The 22,551-nt window shown below is 51.6% G+C and overlaps 10 protein-coding genes across 10 annotated transcripts; 4 read left to right on the top strand and 6 right to left on the bottom strand.

Moving 5' to 3' along the window:
• Positions 1–47: 47 nt before the first annotated feature.
• Positions 48–359, top strand: BDW74DRAFT_181973 (uncharacterized protein; the record flags this gene model as incomplete). The annotated part of the gene is made up of 1 exon (XM_073730142.1): positions 48–359. A coding segment is annotated over one exon (312 nt), but the record flags the coding sequence as incomplete, so codon positions are not given.
• Positions 360–1,068: 709 nt separating this feature from the next.
• BDW74DRAFT_170301 (threonine synthase THR4) lies at positions 1,069–2,853 on the bottom strand (the record flags this gene model as incomplete). Its single annotated transcript, XM_073727145.1, has 4 exons — positions 1,069–1,963; positions 2,023–2,270; positions 2,331–2,732; positions 2,800–2,853. The coding sequence occupies 4 exons, from the start codon at positions 2,851–2,853 to the stop codon at positions 1,069–1,071; spliced, it is 1,599 nt and encodes a 532-aa protein (XP_073580132.1).
• A 276-nt stretch (positions 2,854–3,129) lies between these two features.
• On the bottom strand, positions 3,130–4,690 carry BDW74DRAFT_160407 (NAD(P)-dependent alcohol dehydrogenase). The gene is made up of 3 exons (XM_073725618.1): positions 4,250–4,690; positions 3,551–4,162; positions 3,130–3,493 (listed from the first exon to the last, which is right to left on the bottom strand). The coding sequence occupies exons 1-3, from the start codon at positions 4,424–4,426 to the stop codon at positions 3,197–3,199; spliced, it is 1,086 nt and encodes a 361-aa protein (XP_073580131.1). The 5' UTR covers positions 4,427–4,690; the 3' UTR covers positions 3,130–3,196.
• Positions 4,691–4,716: 26 nt separating this feature from the next.
• BDW74DRAFT_160401 (putative AP-1 adaptor complex subunit beta) lies at positions 4,717–7,993 on the bottom strand. Its single transcript, XM_073725617.1, has 7 exons — positions 7,575–7,993; positions 7,498–7,518; positions 7,293–7,424; positions 6,594–7,231; positions 5,972–6,540; positions 5,557–5,918; positions 4,717–5,502 (listed from the first exon to the last, which is right to left on the bottom strand). The coding sequence occupies exons 1-7, from the start codon at positions 7,649–7,651 to the stop codon at positions 5,052–5,054; spliced, it is 2,250 nt and encodes a 749-aa protein (XP_073580130.1). The 5' UTR covers positions 7,652–7,993; the 3' UTR covers positions 4,717–5,051.
• Positions 7,994–8,466: 473 nt separating this feature from the next.
• On the bottom strand, positions 8,467–9,579 carry BDW74DRAFT_181969 (putative transcriptional regulator; the record flags this gene model as incomplete). The annotated part of the gene is made up of 2 exons (XM_073730141.1): positions 8,467–9,258; positions 9,316–9,579. 2 exons carry the CDS (start codon positions 9,577–9,579, stop codon positions 8,467–8,469), a joined length of 1,056 nt encoding a protein of 351 aa, XP_073580129.1.
• Positions 9,580–9,956: 377 nt separating this feature from the next.
• BDW74DRAFT_86258 (flavin-linked sulfhydryl oxidase) lies at positions 9,957–10,993 on the top strand. Its single transcript, XM_073733920.1, has 2 exons — positions 9,957–10,305; positions 10,410–10,993. Exons 1-2 carry the CDS (start codon positions 10,118–10,120, stop codon positions 10,903–10,905), a joined length of 684 nt encoding a protein of 227 aa, XP_073580128.1. The 5' UTR covers positions 9,957–10,117; the 3' UTR covers positions 10,906–10,993.
• Position 10,994: 1 nt separating this feature from the next.
• BDW74DRAFT_86252 (coatomer subunit alpha) lies at positions 10,995–15,392 on the bottom strand. Its single transcript, XM_073733919.1, has 8 exons — positions 15,203–15,392; positions 15,086–15,135; positions 14,709–15,028; positions 14,320–14,655; positions 13,299–14,265; positions 12,648–13,243; positions 11,512–12,596; positions 10,995–11,458 (listed from the first exon to the last, which is right to left on the bottom strand). Exons 1-8 carry the CDS (start codon positions 15,230–15,232, stop codon positions 11,204–11,206), a joined length of 3,639 nt encoding a protein of 1,212 aa, XP_073580127.1. The 5' UTR covers positions 15,233–15,392; the 3' UTR covers positions 10,995–11,203.
• Positions 15,393–15,581: 189 nt separating this feature from the next.
• Positions 15,582–16,517, top strand: BDW74DRAFT_86232 (uncharacterized protein). The gene has a single exon (XM_073733918.1). It carries the CDS (start codon positions 15,730–15,732, stop codon positions 16,381–16,383), a length of 654 nt encoding a protein of 217 aa, XP_073580126.1. The 5' UTR covers positions 15,582–15,729; the 3' UTR covers positions 16,384–16,517.
• Positions 16,518–16,650: 133 nt separating this feature from the next.
• BDW74DRAFT_170297 (uncharacterized protein) lies at positions 16,651–20,311 on the top strand (the record flags this gene model as incomplete). The annotated part of the gene is made up of 6 exons (XM_073727144.1): positions 16,651–16,873; positions 16,942–17,740; positions 17,803–18,020; positions 18,695–18,926; positions 18,976–20,153; positions 20,223–20,311. The coding sequence occupies 6 exons, from the start codon at positions 16,651–16,653 to the stop codon at positions 20,309–20,311; spliced, it is 2,739 nt and encodes a 912-aa protein (XP_073580125.1).
• Positions 20,134–22,485, bottom strand: BDW74DRAFT_160395 (putative tubulin-specific chaperone c). The gene is made up of 4 exons (XM_073725616.1): positions 21,947–22,485; positions 21,710–21,870; positions 20,929–21,660; positions 20,134–20,861 (listed from the first exon to the last, which is right to left on the bottom strand). Exons 1-4 carry the CDS (start codon positions 22,065–22,067, stop codon positions 20,652–20,654), a joined length of 1,224 nt encoding a protein of 407 aa, XP_073580124.1. The 5' UTR covers positions 22,068–22,485; the 3' UTR covers positions 20,134–20,651.
• Between the last annotated feature and the right edge of the window lie 66 nt (positions 22,486–22,551).

Here is a 22,551-nt window from a genome sequence, read left to right as displayed (position 1 = left end):
AGCCCGGTGCCCCTGGTACTTCCGGTGTTCCCGTTACCCCCGGCCAGCCTGGTACTCAGCCCGGTGCCCCTGGTACTTCCGGTGTTCCCGTTACCTCCGGCCAGCCTGGTACTGAGCCCGGTGCCCCTTGTACTTCCGGTGTTCCCGAGACTCCCGCCCAACCCGGTCGCCCTGGCCAGCCTGGTCAGCCCACGACCCCCGGCCAGCCCGGTGCTCCCAGCGGTGTTTCTCCCGTCTCTCCCGAGGCTCCTCCCACCGGCGTCTCCCCCACAAGGCCCGACTACACCGGTGCTGCCGACGTCGCCCGTCCCGCTGCTGGTCTGCTCACTGCTCTCATGGCTCTCATGGCTTTCCTCTAGACAACATAATCGGAGCTGTCTTTTCGACGCTGTGGCCAAGAGCAATGAAATGGTCTTGATTTGCTTGTCCCTTGTCTGCTTTAAAATGAGGTAATCTGGAGTTTCGAATTTTGTGTCTTGTTATGTCTCTCTTTGCTCTTCTCTGTGCTGGTTCGTTCCTTCGCGAGATACCTGTTTGTTCATACCAGTGTCTGATGGGATTCAGGTTGTGGACGTCTCAGTTCGGGATGAGAGTAGAGAGAGGCTTATGTTATAAAACTTCTCTAGAAGTAGTAAGTAATAGTAATTCAATGTCTAATAAAAAATGCTTGCACATGTATTACTCAACTTATCGAGTTTTCTGTTTGAGTTAGATTGTTCTGTTGAAGAACCCAGTCTCGACTTCGCGACTTAGGGTTAGCTCTGGCAGCTGCAGGTGAGTGGCCGCGCGCTCGATCTACTCACTTTAGTTGTCACTTGCACGCAAGACCCGACAAAATCAATATGCACCTCGCTTTCTAGAGAAATATGTCCTTAGAGAATGTATTATACAGGTCTAAGAGAATGCTAACTCTATTCATCCGCTTTTGTTCACGAACTATCCCCTATCCATGATCTAGCTAACGGATCGACAAGGAGAGAAAAAATTATATCAACGTAACTTTTGCTTGCCGAAACAACAAAAAGGTATATCTGTCTAATCTTGGATGAAATGTATGTACTATGCACTCTAACGCTTACCCTCAAGCTCCTGGTCAACCTCAGCCTTCACAATCTCACGGACACCTTCCCACCCAGCACCAGCGCGGACAGGCGTAACCCTGCTCTCGCGCTGCTCAAGGCCAATGAATTCCTGAGGCAGGACCTCAGTGAAGTCATAGCCGCCCGCAGCGCGAAGAGCAAGGTCAACAGCGCTAGCGAACTTGGCGGGGTGAGCGGTTGAGAGAGAGATGTGCTTAGTACCGGGGTTGCGCTGGATGGAGCGAAGAGACGCCGCAATGCCGACGGCAGAGTGAGGGTCGAGGATGTAACCGCCAGTCTTGGAGGAGGTAGCACTGCCGGCGGTGAGGTTAGATGGGAAGGAGGAGTTGTAGGTGGAGCGGATCTGGGCGATGGTCTCGTCGTTACTGACGCGCTCGCTCTCAAATTCGGACTTGGCAGCCTCGATGACGGCCGGAGGGACGGTAAAACCCCCTTCGGTCTTGAGTTGGTTGAGCCATTGGCTGACATTCTCGGAGGCCTGCTTGCGACGCTCCTCGATGGAACCGGAGGAAGTGTTTGTGCGAAGGGCGAGGAACCAAAGGAGACGCTCGAAATTGCTGCTGACTAAAATGTCCATGGCGGGGCTGTGTGTTTCCTTGACACCGCTGCCGGAAGCAGAGCTCTTAGTGTACTGTCCGTTGGAGCGGAAGAAGCGGTCGAGAATGTCGTTCTCGTTCGTGGCGATGATGAGTTTCTCCGCAGGGAGACCCATCTGCTTGGCGAACCAACCGGCCAGGATGTCACCGAAGTTGCCGGAAGGCACAACAAAGCGAACCTTGGAGTCGGCGCCAGACTTCTTGATGAGGGAGAAGTAAGAGTAGAAGAAGTAGGTCACTTGCGCCATGACGCGCGACCAGTTGATACTGTTAACGCTGTAAAGACTGTTAGTAGGCCAAAGGAATCCGTAAGAACAAGTACATACGCGGCAAGGTTGTGAGTGGAGTTGATATCGGGGTCGGCGAAAAGGGCCTTGACAATATCCTGGCAGTCATCGAAGGAACCCTCGACGGTGAGGTTGTGTACATTGGCGTCAAGGACGGTCGTCATCTGGGCCTGCTGGATGGGCGAAACCTTTCCGGTAGGGAACATCATGAAAATCGAGACATCTTTCTTTCCACGGACTCCATAGATAGCGGCACTTCCGGTATCTCCTGATGTGGCTCCGACGATCTAGCATATAGTCAGCTTGTGAGACACCTACAAGAATGCGACGGGACCAAGTATGCATACAGTAAGATGGTGCCTGTCCTTGCCCTCCTTTCCCTTATTCTTGCGCACAAGGAAGTACTCAAACAGGTTCCCAAGGAACTGAAGCGCAACGTCCTTGAAAGCGAATGTAGGGCCGTGGAAGAGCTCCAGAAGGTAGAGGTTCTGCTTCGAGTCCAGCTCGACGATGGGCGTACGCTCGGGGTGGCGGAAGGTCGAGTAGGAGCGGTTGATGATATCCTTGAGGTCTTCGGACGGGATTTCGGACGGCGAGATGTATAGAGACATAATGTTGAAGGCGAGCTCCTCGAAGCTCAGATCGCGCCACTCCGTTTCCCAACCAGCGGGGAGAGAAGGGATCTCCTCGGGGATGAAGAGACCGCCATCTGAGGCCAGACCCTTGAGAACAGCTTCCTCGAAACCGAACTGTATAGCGCAAGGAGAAGTTAGCCAGACTATACTTTACTTTGCGAAAGAGTCAGCCATAACTTACCCCGTGGGAACCACCCCGCGTGCTAAGGTACTTTTGGGAAAGTGTGTGAGACATGGTCAATTGAGAGAGCGGGGGAAAGGCAATTGCTCGAGTACAAACAGCACCTTCGCTATAATCTCAGAACCAAGTCAGAGTAAGGACAAAGGCACTTGAATCGATCAGTGAGTCAAGCCTTCGCCTCTATCCAAAAAGAATGGCCGCGGGGTGTCTCTATTTTGGGACTAGCGCTTCCGACAGCGGCGATACGAGTCACGTGCGCCAGCGATTGGCCGGAGTTGGCCCATGACTCCGCTCATGCATTTACGGTGCCCTTTATACTTCTCATCATTCGTTCATTTCTAGTCTATATATTCTTTTCTATATCTCATCACTCATAAACCAATCGTCACTCTTTTCTTTAGTGCTCTTCATTAACCAAGACGTAACGGTATCGAGCTTTGCCTTCGTGCATATCGACAATGGCCTTGTTGGCATCCTTCATCGGGACTTCTTCAATCCATGGCTTCACTCCCTTCTCCGCAACCAGGGCGAACATCTCTCTAATCTCGTTCGGGCTTCCAACAAGAGAGCTTTCCATCTTGAGGCGACGCTTCAGGTTCGCGACTGGTGCGTTGAGCGTTCCATCCTCAGGCAGACCAACCTGCACAAAGCTGCCGTTCGTGGCAAGCAGGCCCACATACTCGGTCATAGGCATCTTTTGAGTGTCAACTAAGCACCTTGGAACCAACGAGATGGGAAACAGAGAACATACCTTAGTCGAGGAGACGGTGCAGACAATCAAATCCAAAGAGCGAGCGTACTTGGTAGCCCAGTCCGGCTCATCATCAGTCGCGATATATAGATCAGCGCCCATCTTCAGCGCATCCTCACTCTTTCCCTTCTTTCGCGAGATAGCAACAACCTTATCAGCACCCAGCGCCTTGGCAAAGAGCACACCAAAGTGTCCAAGACCTCCAACACCAATAATGCCGACGCGCTTTCCAGGCCCGCAGTTGTTATGCTTCAACGGGGCATAGAGCGTGACACCGCCGCAAAGCATCGGCGCAGCCTCAGCGGAGGGAACAGCATCGGGGATCTTGACCACAAAGTGGGAAGGACAACGGTTATACAACCCGTATCCACCGTAGGATTTACCGCCATTGAAATGGACGCTGTTGTAAGTTGACACAAACTTGTGAGAGCAGTAGTTCTCCCAGCCCATCGCGCACTCAGGGCAGTCGCCGAAGCGGCCCACACAGGAGTCACTCTGCGCACCGACTCCGACTCGGTCTCCAACCTTGATGCCCCCAACAGCCTTGGTACCGACACGGACAGCGGTGCCAACAATCTCGTGGCCTACACAGCAAGGGTAAAGAGCAGGTCTCTGGAAACGAGTTAGTAAGGGGTTCTTGGATATCTTCCTTTCTCGCCCTTGACAAGAACTCGGTTCTGAGAAATGGACTCAACTCACCCAACCACTTCGGAGAGTGTGCAAGTCAGAACCGCAGATACCACAGTGCGTGATCTTGATGTCAACATCGGTCTCTTCCCAAGGCTTGGGCTCAAATTCCTGCCAGACCATGTTACCGTCGGCCGAGTTCTTGTCCAGACCCATCCATCCTTCAAACTTGTAGTCCTGCTGTGCCATGGTAATTGATAGTTAGGGTATAGGGGTGTTGAGATACTGGCGGTCGAATTGAATGTAAAGTGAGGGGGCAACAAAGAAACCGGGGTTCAGGAACTCTATTTAACTGGATCAGGGTCAGGGCAGGCTTATCAACTCGGCATTGCATTGCCGTCGGGTCTGTTTCGGTCCCACAATTATCGGATTGGGAGATCCTCCTTGGAAACAGAAAGAAGGCGATGCCGGATTATTAATGATGGTTGGAGATATCTTGAGCGGGGGTTACTGATCAGAGTTTATCTAGGGCAATAAATGTGGATACAAATTTACAGTTGGAGCAGATGTTTCCGAGACTAAGGCCGTGTTCTGGACGGTTGTGTAAGCAATATATTCTTGAGTGACAGGTCTATTTTCCGTGGCGGCTCCAGACACCATAGGAAGAAGTCATGCTGAAAGGGATGGCAATATACAAGAAAGATACATGAAGATATCATAGCGCCACCGATGTATGGTACAATCGAGTGGTGGAAATTAGGAGGAAGTATCCCGGCTAAGTCGAATACTATGCTCATTGCCTGGCTTGCTGACGCGGTTCAGCTAGTATAGAGCTTTCATTCCCACAAAACAAGAACGCTCAATTTTCGTCGGTTTAGAACAATGACATGATATCCTCGTTAGTCTTCTTCGGCTGACTCGAGCCCGAGGCAGGTGGCGGCGAAGACATGCCGCCAGTGAGATCCAGACCAGAAAAGCCATTGAGAAGGTCAGCCCCGGCACCACCGCTGGGAGGTGCAGCTGCACTAGTAGTTGGCGGGGCACTGTCCCCAAAAACACCAAGAAGGTCGTCCAGGTTATTGTTTCCTGAAGGTGCACCGCCGGCGGGAGAATCAACACGGACGGGAGTACCAGCCAGACCCTCCAGGCCGGACACACCGCCACCTGGTTCCTTGTGAGCTGATGCGGGTGCAGTGCCATCGAAGTCGATATCCAGGAGATTCTCCACGTTGTTCTGCTGCTGGGGTGCCGACGTGCCATCAACAGCGGCGGCGGCGGCGGCGGCAGCAGCCAATGGGTTTTCGCGCGCGTTCTGAAGTTGCTCCCTAGATAGGTGGTTTAGTTTCGGAATCGTCAATGATATGATTGCGTAGACTTACTCGATGGCTGCTTTCTGGACGGCATCAGCACCAAAACGGCCTTGGCCAACAAACTGCTCTGGAGGCATATGATAGACGGAAGCCAATGTGGATAGCTCCGTCAGAAGCTGTTCAAGAAGAGCAGGGGGTAAGGAATGAATAGTGGTGACAATGGGAGGCTTCTTGGAGAGCACAATGTTCCTGGCAGCATCGGGATCACTGGTATTTGACAGCAATCGCCAGTAAACATAGGCTCGGTCACGGACATCGGGATTGTCGTTCTCAGCTGTTGCTGCCTGAAGGACCTTCTGCACCAGGCCTTGAGCCTTGTCAGGGCGCTTCAGGAACAGCTTTACAACAGCCGTCAGGATCTGCAATTGAGTCTGCAATCGAAAGTTAGCCTGGCTATCGGCCCAAATGGTGCGGCTAAGCAAACCTGTGAGAATTCCTCGTTAAATCCCTCGACGAATCCAGCTAAGATATCGCCAGCGTTGCTGATCTTTTCGGCATACTCTCCAACAATCCAAATGAGAGCAGCCCGGGCATTTGGCTCATCTAACTCATCGATACACTTGCAGAGTGTGGGAATGATGCCTTCGTAGCCGGGATATTTGCGGAAAATATCCTTGATCACCACAATAGCTTCCTGCACCACGTAGTTGACCTTGGTATTGATCAAATCGAGCAAAGTGTTAACACACTTCTCACAGGCGCTTTCAATTTTGATGGCGACCTGGCCAATAGCCTTAACCGCACGGCGTACGAAATCCATGTCCACCTCCAGGGCGTACTCCTTCAGCTCCGCTAGTAGCTGGTCGAAGTTCCGGTCGTTGGCTATCCGCACCATAATTTCAAGTTTCTGGAACTTGACATAAGGAGGGTCGTTGTACTTGCAGAAAAAAACGCGGAGCTCTTTGTTGAGGATATCGGGCTGCTTCTGCAACAGGAGATCGATGTTCCGTAGTGCGACATATTGTACTTCTGGAGCAGATGATACCAAGGTCACTGGAAACATTGGTTAGCAGCTTTGCATACACACTAGGAAATATTCAAGATACCTAGCGGAGGAGCCATCTTCTTGAGGTATGTCTTAGAAAGCTCCGCATTGACTAACTTCATGTGAAGGAAGACGGTTTTGACAGCTGCCAGTACCACACTGGGGTTTGCGTGTTGGAACTGAGGCGCAACTCGCTCGCAGATTTGCTCTGCTTCGTTCACCGCGCTTGTTCTATATTCTGACAGTGTCGTGAGGATTGTGACGCGACCCCACTCCGTGCACTCGTTCAACGCCATTAGAAGCTTCCTGAGTGTATTCGGAGTCACTTGAAGCGCCTGAGTTTCTGGCGCAGCATGATGAATCTCAGAAAGAGCCGTTACAGAGTTGGCCACCACCATCGGGTTCGGATCACCAATCATCTCTTGAAGCATTTCAAGGAACCCATTCTCCAAGCACATAGCTGGCCCTAAGTCAAATAATTTGGCAACGCAAATAGCAGCAGTCTTTCGTACATATGGTGACTCGTCCCGCAGCGTTTTTCGGAGTGGTTCTTCCATGTAATCGATCATCTTATCCACTCGGATGCAGCCCATTGTCCGGATTGCGAGTGCCCTGATGAGAGGGTTCGGGTCTTCGGAGTCTTGCACAAAGGTATTCACGGCGAGAATACAAAGGTCAGGATGGGATTTGGCGTAGTTCCTAGCTCACGTAGTCCGGCATTAGTGGGCAGTCGTGCGGAGGAGCGGTGTCTATTTCTCACATGAGATAAAGATATACCAGCTTCTTCTGTTCCAAGTCGGAGGTCGCAATGTTTTTGAGGACGTCAGGGAAGAGAGCGGATACATCCTTTCCGAGGGTCATGGCCATGATGGTCTTCTGGATCGCCTCCTTTCTGCAATGGCAATCAGACACTGTTTCGGACGCCGGAAGGAACTCCGCATAATTCGAACAACTGCGCGACATACCTCTCATAGGCGTACTGTGAGCTGTCATTCTATTTAGCATGGACATCACTACTGGAATGTAGAACGGAAACCCATACACCAGACCGGCTCGCAACTCAAACGTCTCTCCTTTTCTAGGCACCGCAAAGGCGCCGCGAATCCTGTTCATCGCCATGATAGCTGAGAGCGAGCTTCAGCGACGACAAAGTCGCGCCTCCGCAGAATCAATGTCTGGAAATGGGAGGAAGTAAAGTCGTGGTCTTGTTAACCACTGCGGGGGAGTTGGGCCACGGGGACGGACGTTCGCTTCAGGAATATGTGGACCGCCTGGAGCAAGCTGCGAGGGAACGGAACTGAGAAGTCAAGGCGCGTAGGTAATTACTGAATCATTATTGCCCCAATACAGGGTCTAGAAGAGGGAAGAGGCAGAAAAGAAGGAGAAGGAGAGTCGGCAGATGGAGCTGGGGAGATGAGGTCGGTCTGGACCGAAAAGAGTTGGTTGTCCACAAAGCGGCTGATCTCAACCACTCTGGAGTCGCGCTTCCTCACCTCCATCTCCTTCCCTTTCTCTGCCCACAATTATTAGCATGGTGAGTTGACCAATTCCCGAATAATGGTTCATTAATTGAAAACGAAGAATTGCTGTTAATACTTCATAGGCAAACCTCCCCAACCTACGGCGCTTATTCGTCGAAGCCAGATCCGAAGCGGAGGAGAATGAATATTCTCGGAACGCAGTGCGCTCACCTATGTCGCGAAGCACGAGCAATCCTAGCTGATATCGCCACAGTTCTACAATCTCGTGCTGTTCATATCATCTGTCGCTGTGTTCAGTCTAGCAGCCCAGCGTATGAGCGGTTCAAAGCTGGGGAAATGATGCAACGAACACTAGACATGGGTCCTTCTAAATGGACTTGATAGTTCCTCAACATTACGGGCATTATATAATACTTACTCAGAAAACATTCCGACAGCTGAAATTTCACAGAATCAGTCCGTTCCTTCTCCCTCGCTTTCGAGGAAGGCAAGGGCCTTTCGACCTCGATTCAAACGGCGACGAGGACCGCTATCACTGCCGTCTTCTGCAGTGTCTTTGCCCCAACGCTTTGCTCCTTCTTGTACCATTTCAATGTCCTCACGCAGTTCACGTTCCTCCTTGATCTGTCTGGCCTTCTCCACTGAGTACCGCCCTTCCATCCCCACGTCTTTCAGCATGTCCTTGAGGTGCTTGATCTTTGCCCTGGGTGTATCGTAAGGAGCCAGCTCTCGTGCCCACATTTTGCGGATACCGCACTTGATCAGCCATCCTTGCAACCGCTTTATTGCCGCCTGGTTGGGGTCCGAGTCTGCATCCTTTGCTTTAGCAGGCGTCTTCTTTTTTCCCTTTGCAGAAGCCGATCCGGTGCTCTTCTTCTGTCGCTGACGTTTCGGCTGAGGTTCTTCGTCCAGAACAACTGACATTTCACTCTCTGAATCGCCACCCGCTTCTGCCTTCTGCTCAGGTGATTTGGTAACTTCTTTGCTTCCATCAGAGTCGTCCACGACCTTCTCCTCGGACAAGCCAGGCTGGAGGCTCTCTGCTGTTTTGGCTTTGGTTACGTCCTCCGTGTCCTCATAGTGGACAACGCTATTCGCATCGCTCTCTGTACTCGCCTTGCGACGTTTGCGCGATACTGAAGAAGCTTTTGGTTTGGCTCGCTTGGTCGCTTTCGAGGATGGGGTGTCTGCACTCTCGTCTTTTTCTTCGCCGACCTCTGAATTCTGTGCTGCATCTTGTACTTCCTATTAACGGGGTGAACATTAGTCATAACCCGCCCAACTGATCTTTGCGATGCCTACCACTTCATCCTTGATGATACGATCACTTTTTGTTTTCCAGTCGCCATTGGATTTGAAGAAACCCTCATCCAGTTGCAGTCCCTTCTCGGCCGCCAACCGGACTCTCTTGACCGTCAATTCCTCTGTCTTCCCTGTCTTGAATATTGCCGCGACCGTTTCGCGCAGAGCTTGCTCTAGTTCCTTATCGGAGGGTTTCGGGGATACGTCCGACAGGTCGTGCTCAGACTCGGAGTCTGAATCGGCAACGGCATATCGCGGAGCCATGTTGTTTATATACTTTTCGTCGATAGACTTTTTTTGTCGTAAGGTCGGTGTTGCTTCCAAAGATCGGTAAACCGATCTGCGCGGAGCTTCGAGAACGCGTGCCGGACGCGACAGGAGCTTGAACGGAGTACGGGCGGAGCTGCTGCAGGCCAAGCCGATGGGAAGCTTGATCAGTATCAAGGCAAGAGGGTCAAGAGTATCGGCTGTGAAAGCTTTAGTTAACTCTGATACTGCAACCTTCTCCGCCGACCATTCTGTCAATAATGTCTCCAGCAATAATACTCCGCAATGCATCTCCGTCCAGAGTCCAGACGCGGATCGGTTCCAGTCGGCATCCGCCCGCCGCTGACAAAGCCACTGAATAATGTCCCCGAATCCCTCTGCGGGCTCATATAAATCCCAACAATTACAGACGTGGTGGGCCTGGAAACTAGCTATAGAGAATACGACTGTGACTTAATAGACATACACTCTGCACAACTCGTGAATAGTCCGAAACTCCCCTATCACACATTCACACCTTCGGCCAGCAGAGACCATGGCAGACGAGCCGCAATCGCAACCCCAATGGCGATCTAATCCTACGACACTCTTCCCCCATACCTCAGCACAAGCCCCGGCACGCTCATCGTCATCCTCTGAAGCCAAGGATGAGAACTCGAAGGCGGCAGCGGTACAACGCGACGAGCAGGGGAAACCATACGTCCTAGACAAGGATGGGAAACCGTACGTCTTCCCCGAGCCATGCGATTCTCTTTCGTGTGGCAGCGCAACGCAATACGAACAAAGATGGAAAAGGACAGTGGCTAACATGATCTCCATATATTTAGATGCCGCCTCTGCACTTCCGCCGCCGCATGGCGCAACCTGACAAAACAAACCAAAGCCTCAAGCGCCGCCGCCGCATCCACCACACCCGCAACGCAACCCCAAGAAACACCATCCCAAAGCACCGGCAGCGTGATCACGAAGCCTGAATGTCCTCCGGACGTTGAGGCCCTCGGGCGCTCAACCTGGACCCTCCTGCACAGCATGACAGCAACATACCCCGAGAAGGCGTCAACAAGCGAACAGGCGGAAATGCGGTCGTTCCTTACGCTACTCTCAAAACTATATCCATGCTGGGTATGTGCGGACGATTTCCGCAACTGGATGGCGGAGCCGAGTGGGAAGAACCAGCCGCGACTTGGCGGGCGCAAGGACTTTGGCAATTGGATGTGCGAGGCGCATAATGAGGTGAATCGGAAGCTGGGCAAGAAAGAGTTTGATTGTAGGCTTTGGGAGCAGAGGTGGAAGGATGGGTGGAAGGATGGAAGGTGTGATTGATCTGCTCAATGGCAGATAACCTCTACGGACAATGGACGGCCTCTCTGCTCCAGTATATATGTATTTTTATGAGAAATGTACCATAATCAATAGACTAGAGATGTCGCAAATCACGTTTCAACATCCATTGCATTCACAGGGAAAGAATATTATACTAACATCGCTCAAAAATGATTGAAGACAGGCAAAAGATCCATATAGCTATGTAACAGGACCTCGGGACCGTGAGTTAGTCCATAAGAAGATAGGAGTCCACTTTTCTATCTTTAAACATAACCCATCACACGTCGTCAGGGAATTAGAGTTGGCTAGGGACAAACAATCGCAGTCCACTGGCCGGCGCACCGATCTCAGTCACTTCAGATATCCGGTCGACGGTACCCTTATATTGTTCGTGGTACTTGGCACCGGTAAACGGATCTGGAACACTGGGAGACCCGCTGTAGATGGGCGTGTGGGAAGCCGCACAAATGTCGAACTCCGCAAATTGGTCGAATTCAATCTCGATGCTATCCTGAGGGTTACGCTCGCATTGAGCCTTGACCTTCTTGGCCTGTGGACAGAGTTAGCGCGTGTTTGTCAAAGCTGTTAAGGAATAATACTAACCTGATCCAAGAGTTTGGCGGAACTACCGTTGGCTAATATGCGGTTAGCGAAGCTGAGGGCGGAGGAGTAGTTCTTGTTAGAGAACGCAAGCTTCATAGCTGCCATAAGGGCCAGTTGCCTGTGAGCAACTTCCAGCTTAGGGATGGTGAAGTAGGCAGAAAGCTCGAGACTGCGCTTGAGACCTTCGGGTGTATCTGTCGAGATGGCGCGGCGTTCCAGCTCGATACTCATGGCCAAAATATACTCTCGAGCAGTCGCGATAATCTTCTTCGCTTGCTCAACTTCCGCCTCGGACGAAGCAACATTTACAAGAACCGAGTGCAAGATACTCTTGAAAATCTGAACGCCGTCTTCCAGCTTGTTAGCCCTCATCGCTGCATAGCCTTCTTGCAAGTCGACGCTAGCAATAGTTTCGAGATCCTTGGGAATAGCCGGCAGCACTTTACGGCTATCCGTCTCGTCAACGGTTCGTCGAACATAGTTGACAAGAGGGGGGAGGCCAGGAGTTGCGGAGAGGTAGGTCTTGGATGCCTTGAGAATTTCAAGGAACCTAGGCTTAAGAGGAGCAAAATGAACAGCCCCGACTTGACGGTTGAGCAGTTGCATTGCGGTGTCGAACGAGCCAGCAGCAACATGATCCGCCGCCAGAGGAGAGTTGCGGGCCCAGAGGTCGGCCTCGGTGCTACCAGCGCCGGCTTCTGCGCTGTCAACGTTGACAAAGTCGACATCTTCTTCAACGTTGATCTCATCGCCCATATCCCAACCCGCAGCATCTTCATCGTCATCTTCTAGATCCTCACCCGCAGTAACAGCACCCTCCTCTTCTTCAGGCTCAAAGCCGAGCTCGGCAGCTTCTTCATCGCCAGCACCAACTTCACCCATCAAGGCTTTCTCAAACGAAGAGTGTGCAGCAGCCTTAACTGGCCAGCTTGCCTTGTAGGTAGGTACAATAGGTTGGGGTACTCGAGGGGGGGTTTCAACTGTGGGGAGGGATATCTGGTCTTCGGTTAACCCGACCGCTTCAAGGATGGACTCCGCCTCCTCAGTCAGGCCGTGGGCCTTGGCAGTGAGGTATGCAAGAGGATCTAGGTTCGGTTAAAAGATGTAGCCATAGACAAGATAGAGTTTCAACTTACAGAGATCCACCTCCTTGAACATCTGAATCCTATCCTCAACATCGCCTCGGTAGATAGCATTCTGGAAGCGGGAGGTAAAGTCCCCGCGGTGTTCCGCAATCTTCGCCATCCTTGAAAGCTTTTCTTGATCGCCTGTAGACAGGTACAGGAATGACAGCTTATCGAAGTTGCGTTGCTTCTGGTAAGCCATCTCGACGATCTGATGGTTTCCGTGAGCCAAAGCCTCAGTACCAAGTCGGGTCCACAGGTTGGGGCGGTCTAGTTCTCTAGCCATCTCAATGGCAACGTCGAGGTTGCCGCACTCCAAGGCAAGCTCGAAGCGGGTCTGAGGGTCCTGGACAAACTGGAGCGCAATCTCTGGGTAGCCCTTCTTTTGCAAGTAAGAGATAATACTTTGGCCGACCAAGCTAGATGTTTTGATGATCTGCAGCATCTCATCGTAGTTCCTCTTGACAAGTGCGAGCTTGAAGCGGTACTCGGTGGGATCAATTTCCAGGGTCCTGGGTTTGGCGGCACGATCCAGGCAGTAGACGCTTCGGCCTTTTACCTTGACCAGATAGACCGTTTGGTCCAGAGTCCGAATGATTCCACTATCACTATAAGGGAGTTAGTTCAAGCTGTATGGTCGCAGGTATAATGGGTAAGACTTACCCATTCAACAGGGAGTATTTCACGTGGTTCAAGGTAGAGTAAAGAAGGACGCCAGCGTCATCCCAAGCCGCGCTCTTGATACGGATAGTCTCGTGTAAGCTGCTCACTTGCTCCAATGTCTTTGTGACAATGGTGACGTTGTGCTTGCTGAGCAGGGCCGCATAGAGTCCATCATTAGACCACACAACGTACTTAACACCGCTAACAGCCAACTCTGCCAATTGCTTCTTCTGCTGAATATCGAATAGAACGACGGAGGTGGGTGTGATGAATAGAAGGCTGCCAGTACCACCGAAGTAGATGTCGGTCGTTCCAGCCGGAGGCTTGATGGACTTTGTTGTTGAGTTGCTCAAATCTTTGATATCCACCTGCTGGTTGGCCTGGCTGAAGACAGCAAATCTGTTGCGCGCGACAAAGACAGCCGAGGAAGCCTGGCCACGCTTGACGTCTGTGGGTTCAATTGCGCCAGTGGCATCTCGGGGAAGGTTGATCAGTTCGTAAACACCTCCATCCGCGGGAGAGGTTACGAGCACGGCACGCTCGGCGGGGTTGTACGAAAGAGTGCGGGGAGGTACCCAGGCGGATCCCAGTTTGCGCAGTGACAGCATAGACGGAGACTCGACGTTCTTCGCAAAGTCAAATGACTTAACATGTTTCTCTTTGGTGATATAGAACAGTTGATTCTGGTATACGGCGGATGCGGGCCGCTCCCTCTCCAGCTTGAAGACCATAACTCCGGTGTCGTGACCGGCGGCGAATAGGTTGATTTCCGGATGGGCAGCAATGACCCAAAATCGATCCACATCCCGCTTGAAGGACTGGACGGATGTTCTCTTGTTGAGGTCCCAAGCGCGGATTGTCTTGTCCTCACCTACGGAGAGGATAAGGTCTTGGTGAGGGTGGAAAAGACATGCGGATGCGTTCTGGAAGTGGCCTCGGCAGGTGTCGACTTCCCATGCTTTCGTATCTTAAGTCAAGTTAGCGCCAACTCATAATACCATTGAATATCATTATAACATACCGCTCATTCTCCAAAGCTTGATGAGGCGGTCATCTCCCGCCGACACAATCAGGGGAAGGGACGGGTGGAAGGCAACCCAGTTCACGCCTCGGTCATGACCCTCCAACACAAACTTCACGACCGCGTCAGTGTTTCCGAACATGTCTGCTTGCGCGTTGTTGGCCCGGGTCATCTGATCTTCGAATGACATGGTGGTCGGCGCCGAGTGTTTCTTCCGCAGTCCGGAGATATCCCAGATACGGACAGACTGATCTAGCGAAGCGGAGGCGATGAGGTCTTCGGTCGGGTGGAATTGCGCACACATCACGTAGTGGTTGTGACCGGTCATAGTACAGACTAAGTATCAAAGCTCAGTAATAGTCATGACAGGTGGCTATAGCTCGGCATACCCAACGATCTGTTCTGCCAGTTCCAAATCCTGATCGTTTGGTCGTCCGACGCGGACAGGATCCATGGCAGTTCGGGGTGGAAGAACACTGTTCGCACATAGTCCAAATGACCGTTCAATGTGAAAAGACATCTCCGAGTCTGGTAGTTCCAGACTTTGATCTTGTAGTCGTCACCTCCGGAGACGAAGAGGGGTTGCGTCGGATGGAAGTCGATGCCCCGAACAGGACCATCGTGCTCTTCGAATCGATCAATGAGTGTTCCCATACGATAATCCCATAGCTGAATGGTTGATGAATGTAAAGACACAAGAATCCATGGTCTGTATCGGAGTTAGCCCGCCGGGTGCGACAAGTAGGGGGTAGGCGATCCGACTGACCGTTTGGGGTGGAAGGCAATTCCCTTTGCGCGGGAGGATTTCGACTCAAACTATCTCACGAATCAATGTTAGATCTCCGTGCTGACGAACAGAGAGGACGAGGGGAGACAATCATACCTTGGTGAGCATGTTTGGGGAGGATTGCATATTGAAGGAGGGTTGGCCGGAGCCGCACCATATAGAAGCAGAGGTAAGCTCCGCGCACTGAAGATGGGGGTATCACAGAGGCGACTACCTCATCCACTGCACAACAGGGCAATTGAGCAGAAGAACAAGGAGACGTAGCTTGTAAGGGTCTCTATTGACAGTCTGGCGTCTGGACAGGACACCTTGGATGGCGGTAACGTGGACTTATTGAATAAGCGAGTAGCGTCGGCCAATCGTGCCCAGGGCGGTGAGGAGCTGCATCGCCCGTATTGTTGGTCGAGAACTGCTCCTAGTTTCCGTTTGCCCTTGAGAAGAGACTGGATGATGTTTGAATGTCTTAATAATAAGCCGAATGTATACTCCATTCCTGTGGAGTGTCTACTACGCGATATTCCTGATGCCTGACGCCTGTTTGAAGCTCAACCCTCCTCTTATCACCGCATCCGCGACTGAACCGCTCGATTTACCGCATTCCGCGTACTGGAGGCCTCGATAATATGGAAGAGCACGGACAGGCCCCGGATTTGTTCCAGCCTTGCTTGAAGCCGGGTGAAGACAGCTCGACACCCGCTTCTCAAGCCGAACACGACCAGCCAAATGGAGAAACACCTGCTGTTTATGGACCGGAAATATATGACATCGAGGACTTGCCTCCTAATATACAAGAAGCCAGTTTTGGGAATGAAGCAGTGAAACCATATGACATTGAGGAGCCACTAGAGGAATCTGCATCCGAACCCGAGCTGTCAAGCCATCTGCAGCACATACAACGCAGATACTGGGAAGAGCTGGTTTCCTCGATGGAAGACTTGTACTGCGACTCCGATAATAGTAGTCCGGGGTCAATCGCTTCGAAAAGAGGCCGGAAGAGAAAATCTGCCATCACAATTCTCCCCAATTCTGCCCAGCCAGGGGAATCGGTTTCCGTGTCAGATGCGCAATATGCAAGTCCTAATTTAAGCCCCAAAAGGCCGCGGAAAAGAGATGAACGGCCCAAGGACAGGCCACTTATTCCTGCTCAAAAGATTCGCATTCAAAGACCTCGAGGATTTAGTGGCTCATCCTACACGTCCGTCTCGACGGATACGGAGACAAGCGGCACTAACCTCACCAATGGATTTTCTACCCCAGACGCCATGGACCTAGACTGATCCCGGATCGTGCTACCTTGTCCATTTCTAGCATCGACGATGTCACTCAGCGCGGTAAATCGCAGAATCCAGCCCATTCGCCCATTCGACGACCTTCACTTCACGTGACAGTTTGTAGAACCTAGGTGATGACGTCATGGAATCCTCACCTTACAACTAGGCTTTGAGCTCGAACTTCGTCAGTTTCATTCCCAGCTTATTATACTGCTTGAACGCCATACTATCGGGCAAGCCTCTAAAAATCCACCCAATTGGTACGTTCTGACCATGGCAACCCGCACTTCCAGCCGTCATGCTGCGCAAAAGGCAAAAGAAGCCATAGCAGCTACCCCAGACACCAAGAGAAGGGGATCCGTTGGCACAAAGCGAAAAGGTTCCACTGAAAAGGCTCCAGATCCAAAGAGGGAAAAGAAGGATACCGAAGATAAACCAGAAAAGATTGAGGAAGAAGAACCCCAACAAGCGCCAGAGAAAGTAAAGTCTGGGCAGGGTGAGTCGCAGAGAGAGACAGTCCAACTTACGTAGACTAATCATGACTAGAGCAAACATCCAAGTTAGATGAAAAGCTAGAGGATGGCCCTGAAGTAAAAGATGGGGAGCCCCAAGCCAAGCCAGAGAAGGCATCACACGATGAACAAGAACCTGAGAAGCCCAGGGAAAAGTCCCAGGAGCCTCAAGAGAAGCCTCAGGAGAAGGACCACGAGAAGAAGCCGGACAGTACCGATAGCAAGCAAGACGGTACTGCAAATGGGACAGAGGCTGGAATGAAGACGTCTGAGCAGCGAGAGGAAATCGTTCCATCGAACATCCTCGAAAAAGGCATTATCTACTTCTTTTACCGCGGTCGAGTTGGCCAAGTTGATAATGTCGAGGAGGCGCATGGTGTCCAGGATGTTGCGCGGAGCTTTTTTGTGCTACGTCCTACACCACTGGGGGCGGCTATAGACCGTGAACAGGGCGCAGTGGATACTGGTGCAAAATGCCGATTGATGATGTTGCCCAAAAAGAAGTACCCGAGATCAGGAAAAGACAGGGAAATGGGATTTGTCGAGAAAGCTGGCACTTCTATGAAGGAGTTACAAGAAAGCTTCATTGCTGGCGATACCTATGAAACTTCTACTCGTGGTACACGAGAGGTTCCAGAAGCGAAGCCTTATGCGGAGGGTGTATATGCCATGACCTCGACCAAGCGAGCAACTCATATTGTCTACCATATTACACTTCCGGACAAAGCTGGAGAGATTCAAGAGGATTTCGGGCTCAGCGAACGTGGTAGCTGGCTTGTGCAGTCCAAGAGCCCCAAGTTCCCCAGCCCACCCTCTGCCCGTCTCCCGAAAGAGCCTGAATATCCTGAGAGGTCAGTAGCCTGCTCTTTCTATCTTGTCGATCATGGTGTGTGCTGACTTCACGACGTCATAGTGTCCTAGAGAAGTTCAGAGATCTTCGTTGGATTCCAGCGGAACCCGAGTTACTGGACTATCCGAACGCACAATTCCTTATGATTGGCTCAGCGGTGGGCGATCTTGGGAAAGCTGCAACGGCAGATGAAGGCGACAAGCGACCAGAAGAGGAGCAGCCCGAAGAAGAACTGACTAAAATGGAGGACGAGAACGAGGAAAGGATTGAGTCTTTGGGTGGTAAGACCATGTCCCTATTTGCACCCGTCATTAGATCTTGTTTTGAGCCCGCTAACGCAAACCAGGTGATCACGCGATCTACAAAGATCTAGGATACCATGCTCAAGAGAAATACTCTAAGCTGGAGACGACCTGGGAGTAGGCGTGGGGTTGTTGGAAGTTACTGACTCGGCTGTGCATGATCGGCGGGAGACAAATCGGACAAGTAAGAATGCAAGATAGTTCAACGTGCAGAAAAGAAACAACATGATAATCACCATATATCAAGTCAATCGAGTCTAATCTGCCAATGTAAACAGCTGCCAAGTCGCTATATCGGTAACTAACTCCATGGCCGCATCTTTGGTTGCAGCGCAGCCACTGCAAGACATCATTGGATCTGCTGCAGGAACAACTCCATCGATTCGGCAAATCACCGGCATTGCTTCGACCACGTTCATAGCCCTCATTTCTCCTGGGGCGATGATCGCTTTCTAGGGCATCACTGCCAGCTCTGATTCCATTGGCTAGTCATTGCTCTTGCAAAAGTTGAGCTACTTTTATATTTCCACAAGCTTGTCGTCATGTCGTTTGATCCCCGACTTTCCTGCCATCCAAGCTCTACTTGACCATGAAGTGGTCCAGTCTCCTCAAAGCCCTGCCTCTAGCAGCAAGCTCAACAATTGCTGTTCCAGGACGCAGTGCCCAACCTAATTCTACCGTTGTCAATACAACCACATGCGGGGGCGTAAGTTACGCCTACACCGGCCTTGAGGGATACGGATTCATAGAGTCCAACGCTCGAGACAAGTACGGCGACACCTTAGCCGGCCTTGGAAGCTCTGCCGCACTCGAGAAAGGCTCGTGGCGCAAGAACAACAGCACCTCGTACTCGGGCATCTTCTATCTTCTTCCTGACCGTGGCTGGTGAGCATACTTCGGACCAGGGCTACATGGACTCGTTAACAAGCTCCAGGAATACAAACGGAACACTCAACTTCAACCCCCGAATCCACAAGTTCGAGCTCTCCCTCACACTTGCGCCTCGCGTCTCTGCCCAGAATCCCTCCAAGCCTAACTTGGCCTTTGAATACCTCGACACCATCCTCTTCACCGACCCCACGGGCAAGCCATTGACGGGTCTCGATCCAGATTTCACCAGCAACATCTCATATCGTGGCTTTCCACCTCTGCCTGCAGCAACCTACGTTGGAGATGGCTTTGGTGGCTTGGGACCCGGTGGAAAGCGTGTCTCGCTCGACTCCGAGGGCCTAGTAGTCGATAATGAAGGCTACTTCTGGATCTCAGACGAGTACGGACCTTACGTCTACCGCTTCAACAGAGATGGAAAAATGGTCCTGGCCCTGCAACCTCCAGAGGCTTATCTCCCCCGCCGCAATGGCACACTCTCCTTCAGTGCCGCTTCCGCGCCCCTCTATGCTCCGGACCAGGTACCCGACCCCGAAGACCCGGAGACAGGCCGCAACAACAATCAGGGCTTCGAGGCCCTCACCCTCTCACCCGATGGCAAGACTCTCACCGTCATGATCCAGTCCGCTCTCAATCAGGAGGGTGGTCCAAAGAAGAAAAACCGCCAACCAGCCCGCGTGCTGCAGTACGACATTTCTAACCCTAACAAACCTCAATATAAGCACGAATACGCCGTGAACCTCCCCAAATACGTGGACTACACGGACGAAGATCTCGATAAGAAGGTTGCATCCCAATCTGAGATCCTCCACCTCCCAGGAGACGCAGACAACTTCCTAATCCTCTCCCGTGACGGCTTCGGAGGCGGCTCATCCGATACCCTCTCCGTATACCGCCAAGTCGACGTCTTCTCCATCTCAAACGCAACGACCGATCTCAAAGGCGAGGACTACGACTCCACGACTGGCTCAATCGCCAGCTCGAAGGGAAAGCTAGACAGCGATATCACACCGGCTGAGTACTGCTCGTTCTTGGACTTCAATGTCGACTCCGAGCTAGCTAAGTTCGGTTTACATAATGGCGGCGAGCAGGATTCGGGATTGCTTAACGAGAAGTGGGAGTCTCTCGTTCTTGTTCCTGTCGAGCCGGAAGGGAAGGTTAAGGATGGAAAGACGGAGTACTTCCTCTTCACGTTTAGTGACAATGACTTTATAACTCAAGATGGTGAGTAACCCCCTCATCTCCTCAGCAGGGTCTCCTAGGTGCTTGATGCACTAACGACCTGAACTGCAGGTGCCATGGATTTTGGCCGTTTGCCCTACGCCGATGAATCTGGCTTCAACCTCAACAGCCAGGCTCTGGTGTTTAGGGTGGCATTCTGAGCCCCCGTATCGCAACTCCGGCTCAATCCTCAAGCATTTAGCTGAGTACCTTCGAGCCGCCACTGCTATTGCTCATGTATACATCATTTGTTTCTTTCGTACAGAGTACATCGAACTGCATAATACAGGTTATTCAAGTCCCTAAATCACTTCCAACCTAGAACGCCAGCAAATACACAAGTAATATTAGTTCACGAGTCTGGTCTCGTAGCCAGGAACACTAGAGACAAAGGTCATAAGAATAAAATTGTAGCTCGTATACCGCCACGTAGTGTTTCCCTTTGACCCGATTAACGATTATTGATTATGTGCGTCGATGACCGACGCTAATTATGGCCGGTTAAGACTGAAGAATATTGACCGCACGCAAAATTTGATCTGAAGACCAACCAGGACCGCCGGGGACGATCTCAGTCCAAACCTCCTCTGGAACTCCGGCCTCTTGACCGAGTAAGCTCCAGTTAGGGCTTGGCTCTGGCTTGATCCATTTGAAGTCCTCAACTTGATTCCAGCGGTCATCAGCGTCCAGGCGGTCGTTCTCAAGGGTGTGCTGTAGAATGATCATGTCAATGACCTTGTTTCTAGGCAGACGTGAGCACCAGGATGGTGTGACTTACATATGCTCGCGGGATGCGGCCAAACCGGACGTCTACGCAATCCTCAATGATCGGATTACTTGATGAGCTCAAATAGACATCTACGTTGTGGCAATCGTGCATGCGGAACTGGCGGCAATTTACAACAATAATGCTATTGCGGACACCGGTGACATGTGCGGGTCCGTCAATTGCACCACAGAGAAGCAGGCTGTCTGTGACGTTTTTGACCATCAGACTCGCAAACGGTTTGCCGTTGACTGTAGGAATGGTCATGTCGACGACGCAGCGCTCCATGGTGGTGATGGATGCCGGTACTGACGCAGTCGAGCCCGAGGCTGGAAGCATGATATGAATTCCTTCGTGGTTGTTCACGGTCACGGATGAAACGGATTTTGCTGCAAAGGTTGTACTCCGTTGTTCCTTTACGCCCTCAGAGGAGCTACCCACGGTTATTTTTGGAATGGACGTCGGAACGACTGGCCTGAATAGGTGCAGCTGCTTATCAGGTTCATTCAGTGGAGTGTTGGGATAGTTCGGGGTTCCGGGAGCCGACGAGCCAACAGAGGATACACCAGGCGATGTGAATCCAGGCACCCCGTGCTGGCCCTGGACCATCAACGACGCTGCGTCCGGCATCGAAGTAATAGGACCTGGAGCCGCGGCGGCCCTTTTATTCTTGAAACTGAACTTCGGGCGTGGCTCCACCGTCGCTCGAGTTTCTGCCAATTTGTCTTGGAGAGACTTTATAGTCTAAGGAATTATCAGATACTAATCCGAAATATGAGGCCGTGAGACATACTTCAGCATATATTCGCTGGTCATAGGTAGGAATATAACTGGCCGCATCCTTGACTTCGTTGGATAGTCGTGCGATCCCCGCCAAGCAGTGATCTGTTGCGTCAGATCGCTCCCCTCCAACCAGAGACGTATCCGAGAGCTTGTCCATCTGTTCCTGCAAGTCTACAGGAAAGTATAACAGAAGTCAGACTGGGCTCTGACAGACAGCATACAGCAAGAAAGGTCAACTAGACCATACCGGTAGTTTCACGCTGGAAATAGCGGAAAAAACGTTCCTTCAGTGGTACATCTGGATTCTGGATTGTCTGGTTCTCCGAAAGGGACGGCCGACGGGCCTGGTCGAAATCGGCTGCCGACATGATGGGATAGCGCTTGGGGTTGGCAAGATTGCTCCCAAGACTGACGAGGTAGCTTTCTAAAGAGAGTTTGCCGGGAGTGCGGCTTTCAATGGTAGCAATATAGGTATTGATGACGTCGATTCAAGAGACAGGGCTCCCGCGCTGAAGCTCGCTTACTCGGGACACAGCACGATATCAATCGCCAAAGAGGGGAGTTTCCAGAGTTAAGTAGAATCTAGGCACATAGGGGAAGCTCAGATTAGCCAAGAACAAAAGAATATTAAGGTAGAAGAAGGTCAACCTTAAGACTCAATAGCTATCAACCGTCCTTGGTAAATTTGGCAGGGAATGATGCAGGATGCTAACAGGCCACCGGATCGAGCCAATTCCTGTTGGAGCCTTCGAGTAATCCTTACCTCTGGCAATAATGGTTCTGCATGTCTCGTGGAGATTCCTGGGATCTGTTTCTATTGAGCTTTGGACCTGTTCAATGGCGGCTTTCAAG

Source organism: Aspergillus multicolor (genome assembly GCF_047715735.1).
Source record: "Aspergillus multicolor strain CBS 133.54 unplaced genomic scaffold BDW74scaffold_31, whole genome shotgun sequence".
Classification (NCBI taxonomy): Eukaryota; Fungi; Ascomycota; class Eurotiomycetes; order Eurotiales; family Aspergillaceae; genus Aspergillus; species Aspergillus multicolor.
This window is presented reverse-complemented; position numbering and strand designations above follow the sequence as displayed.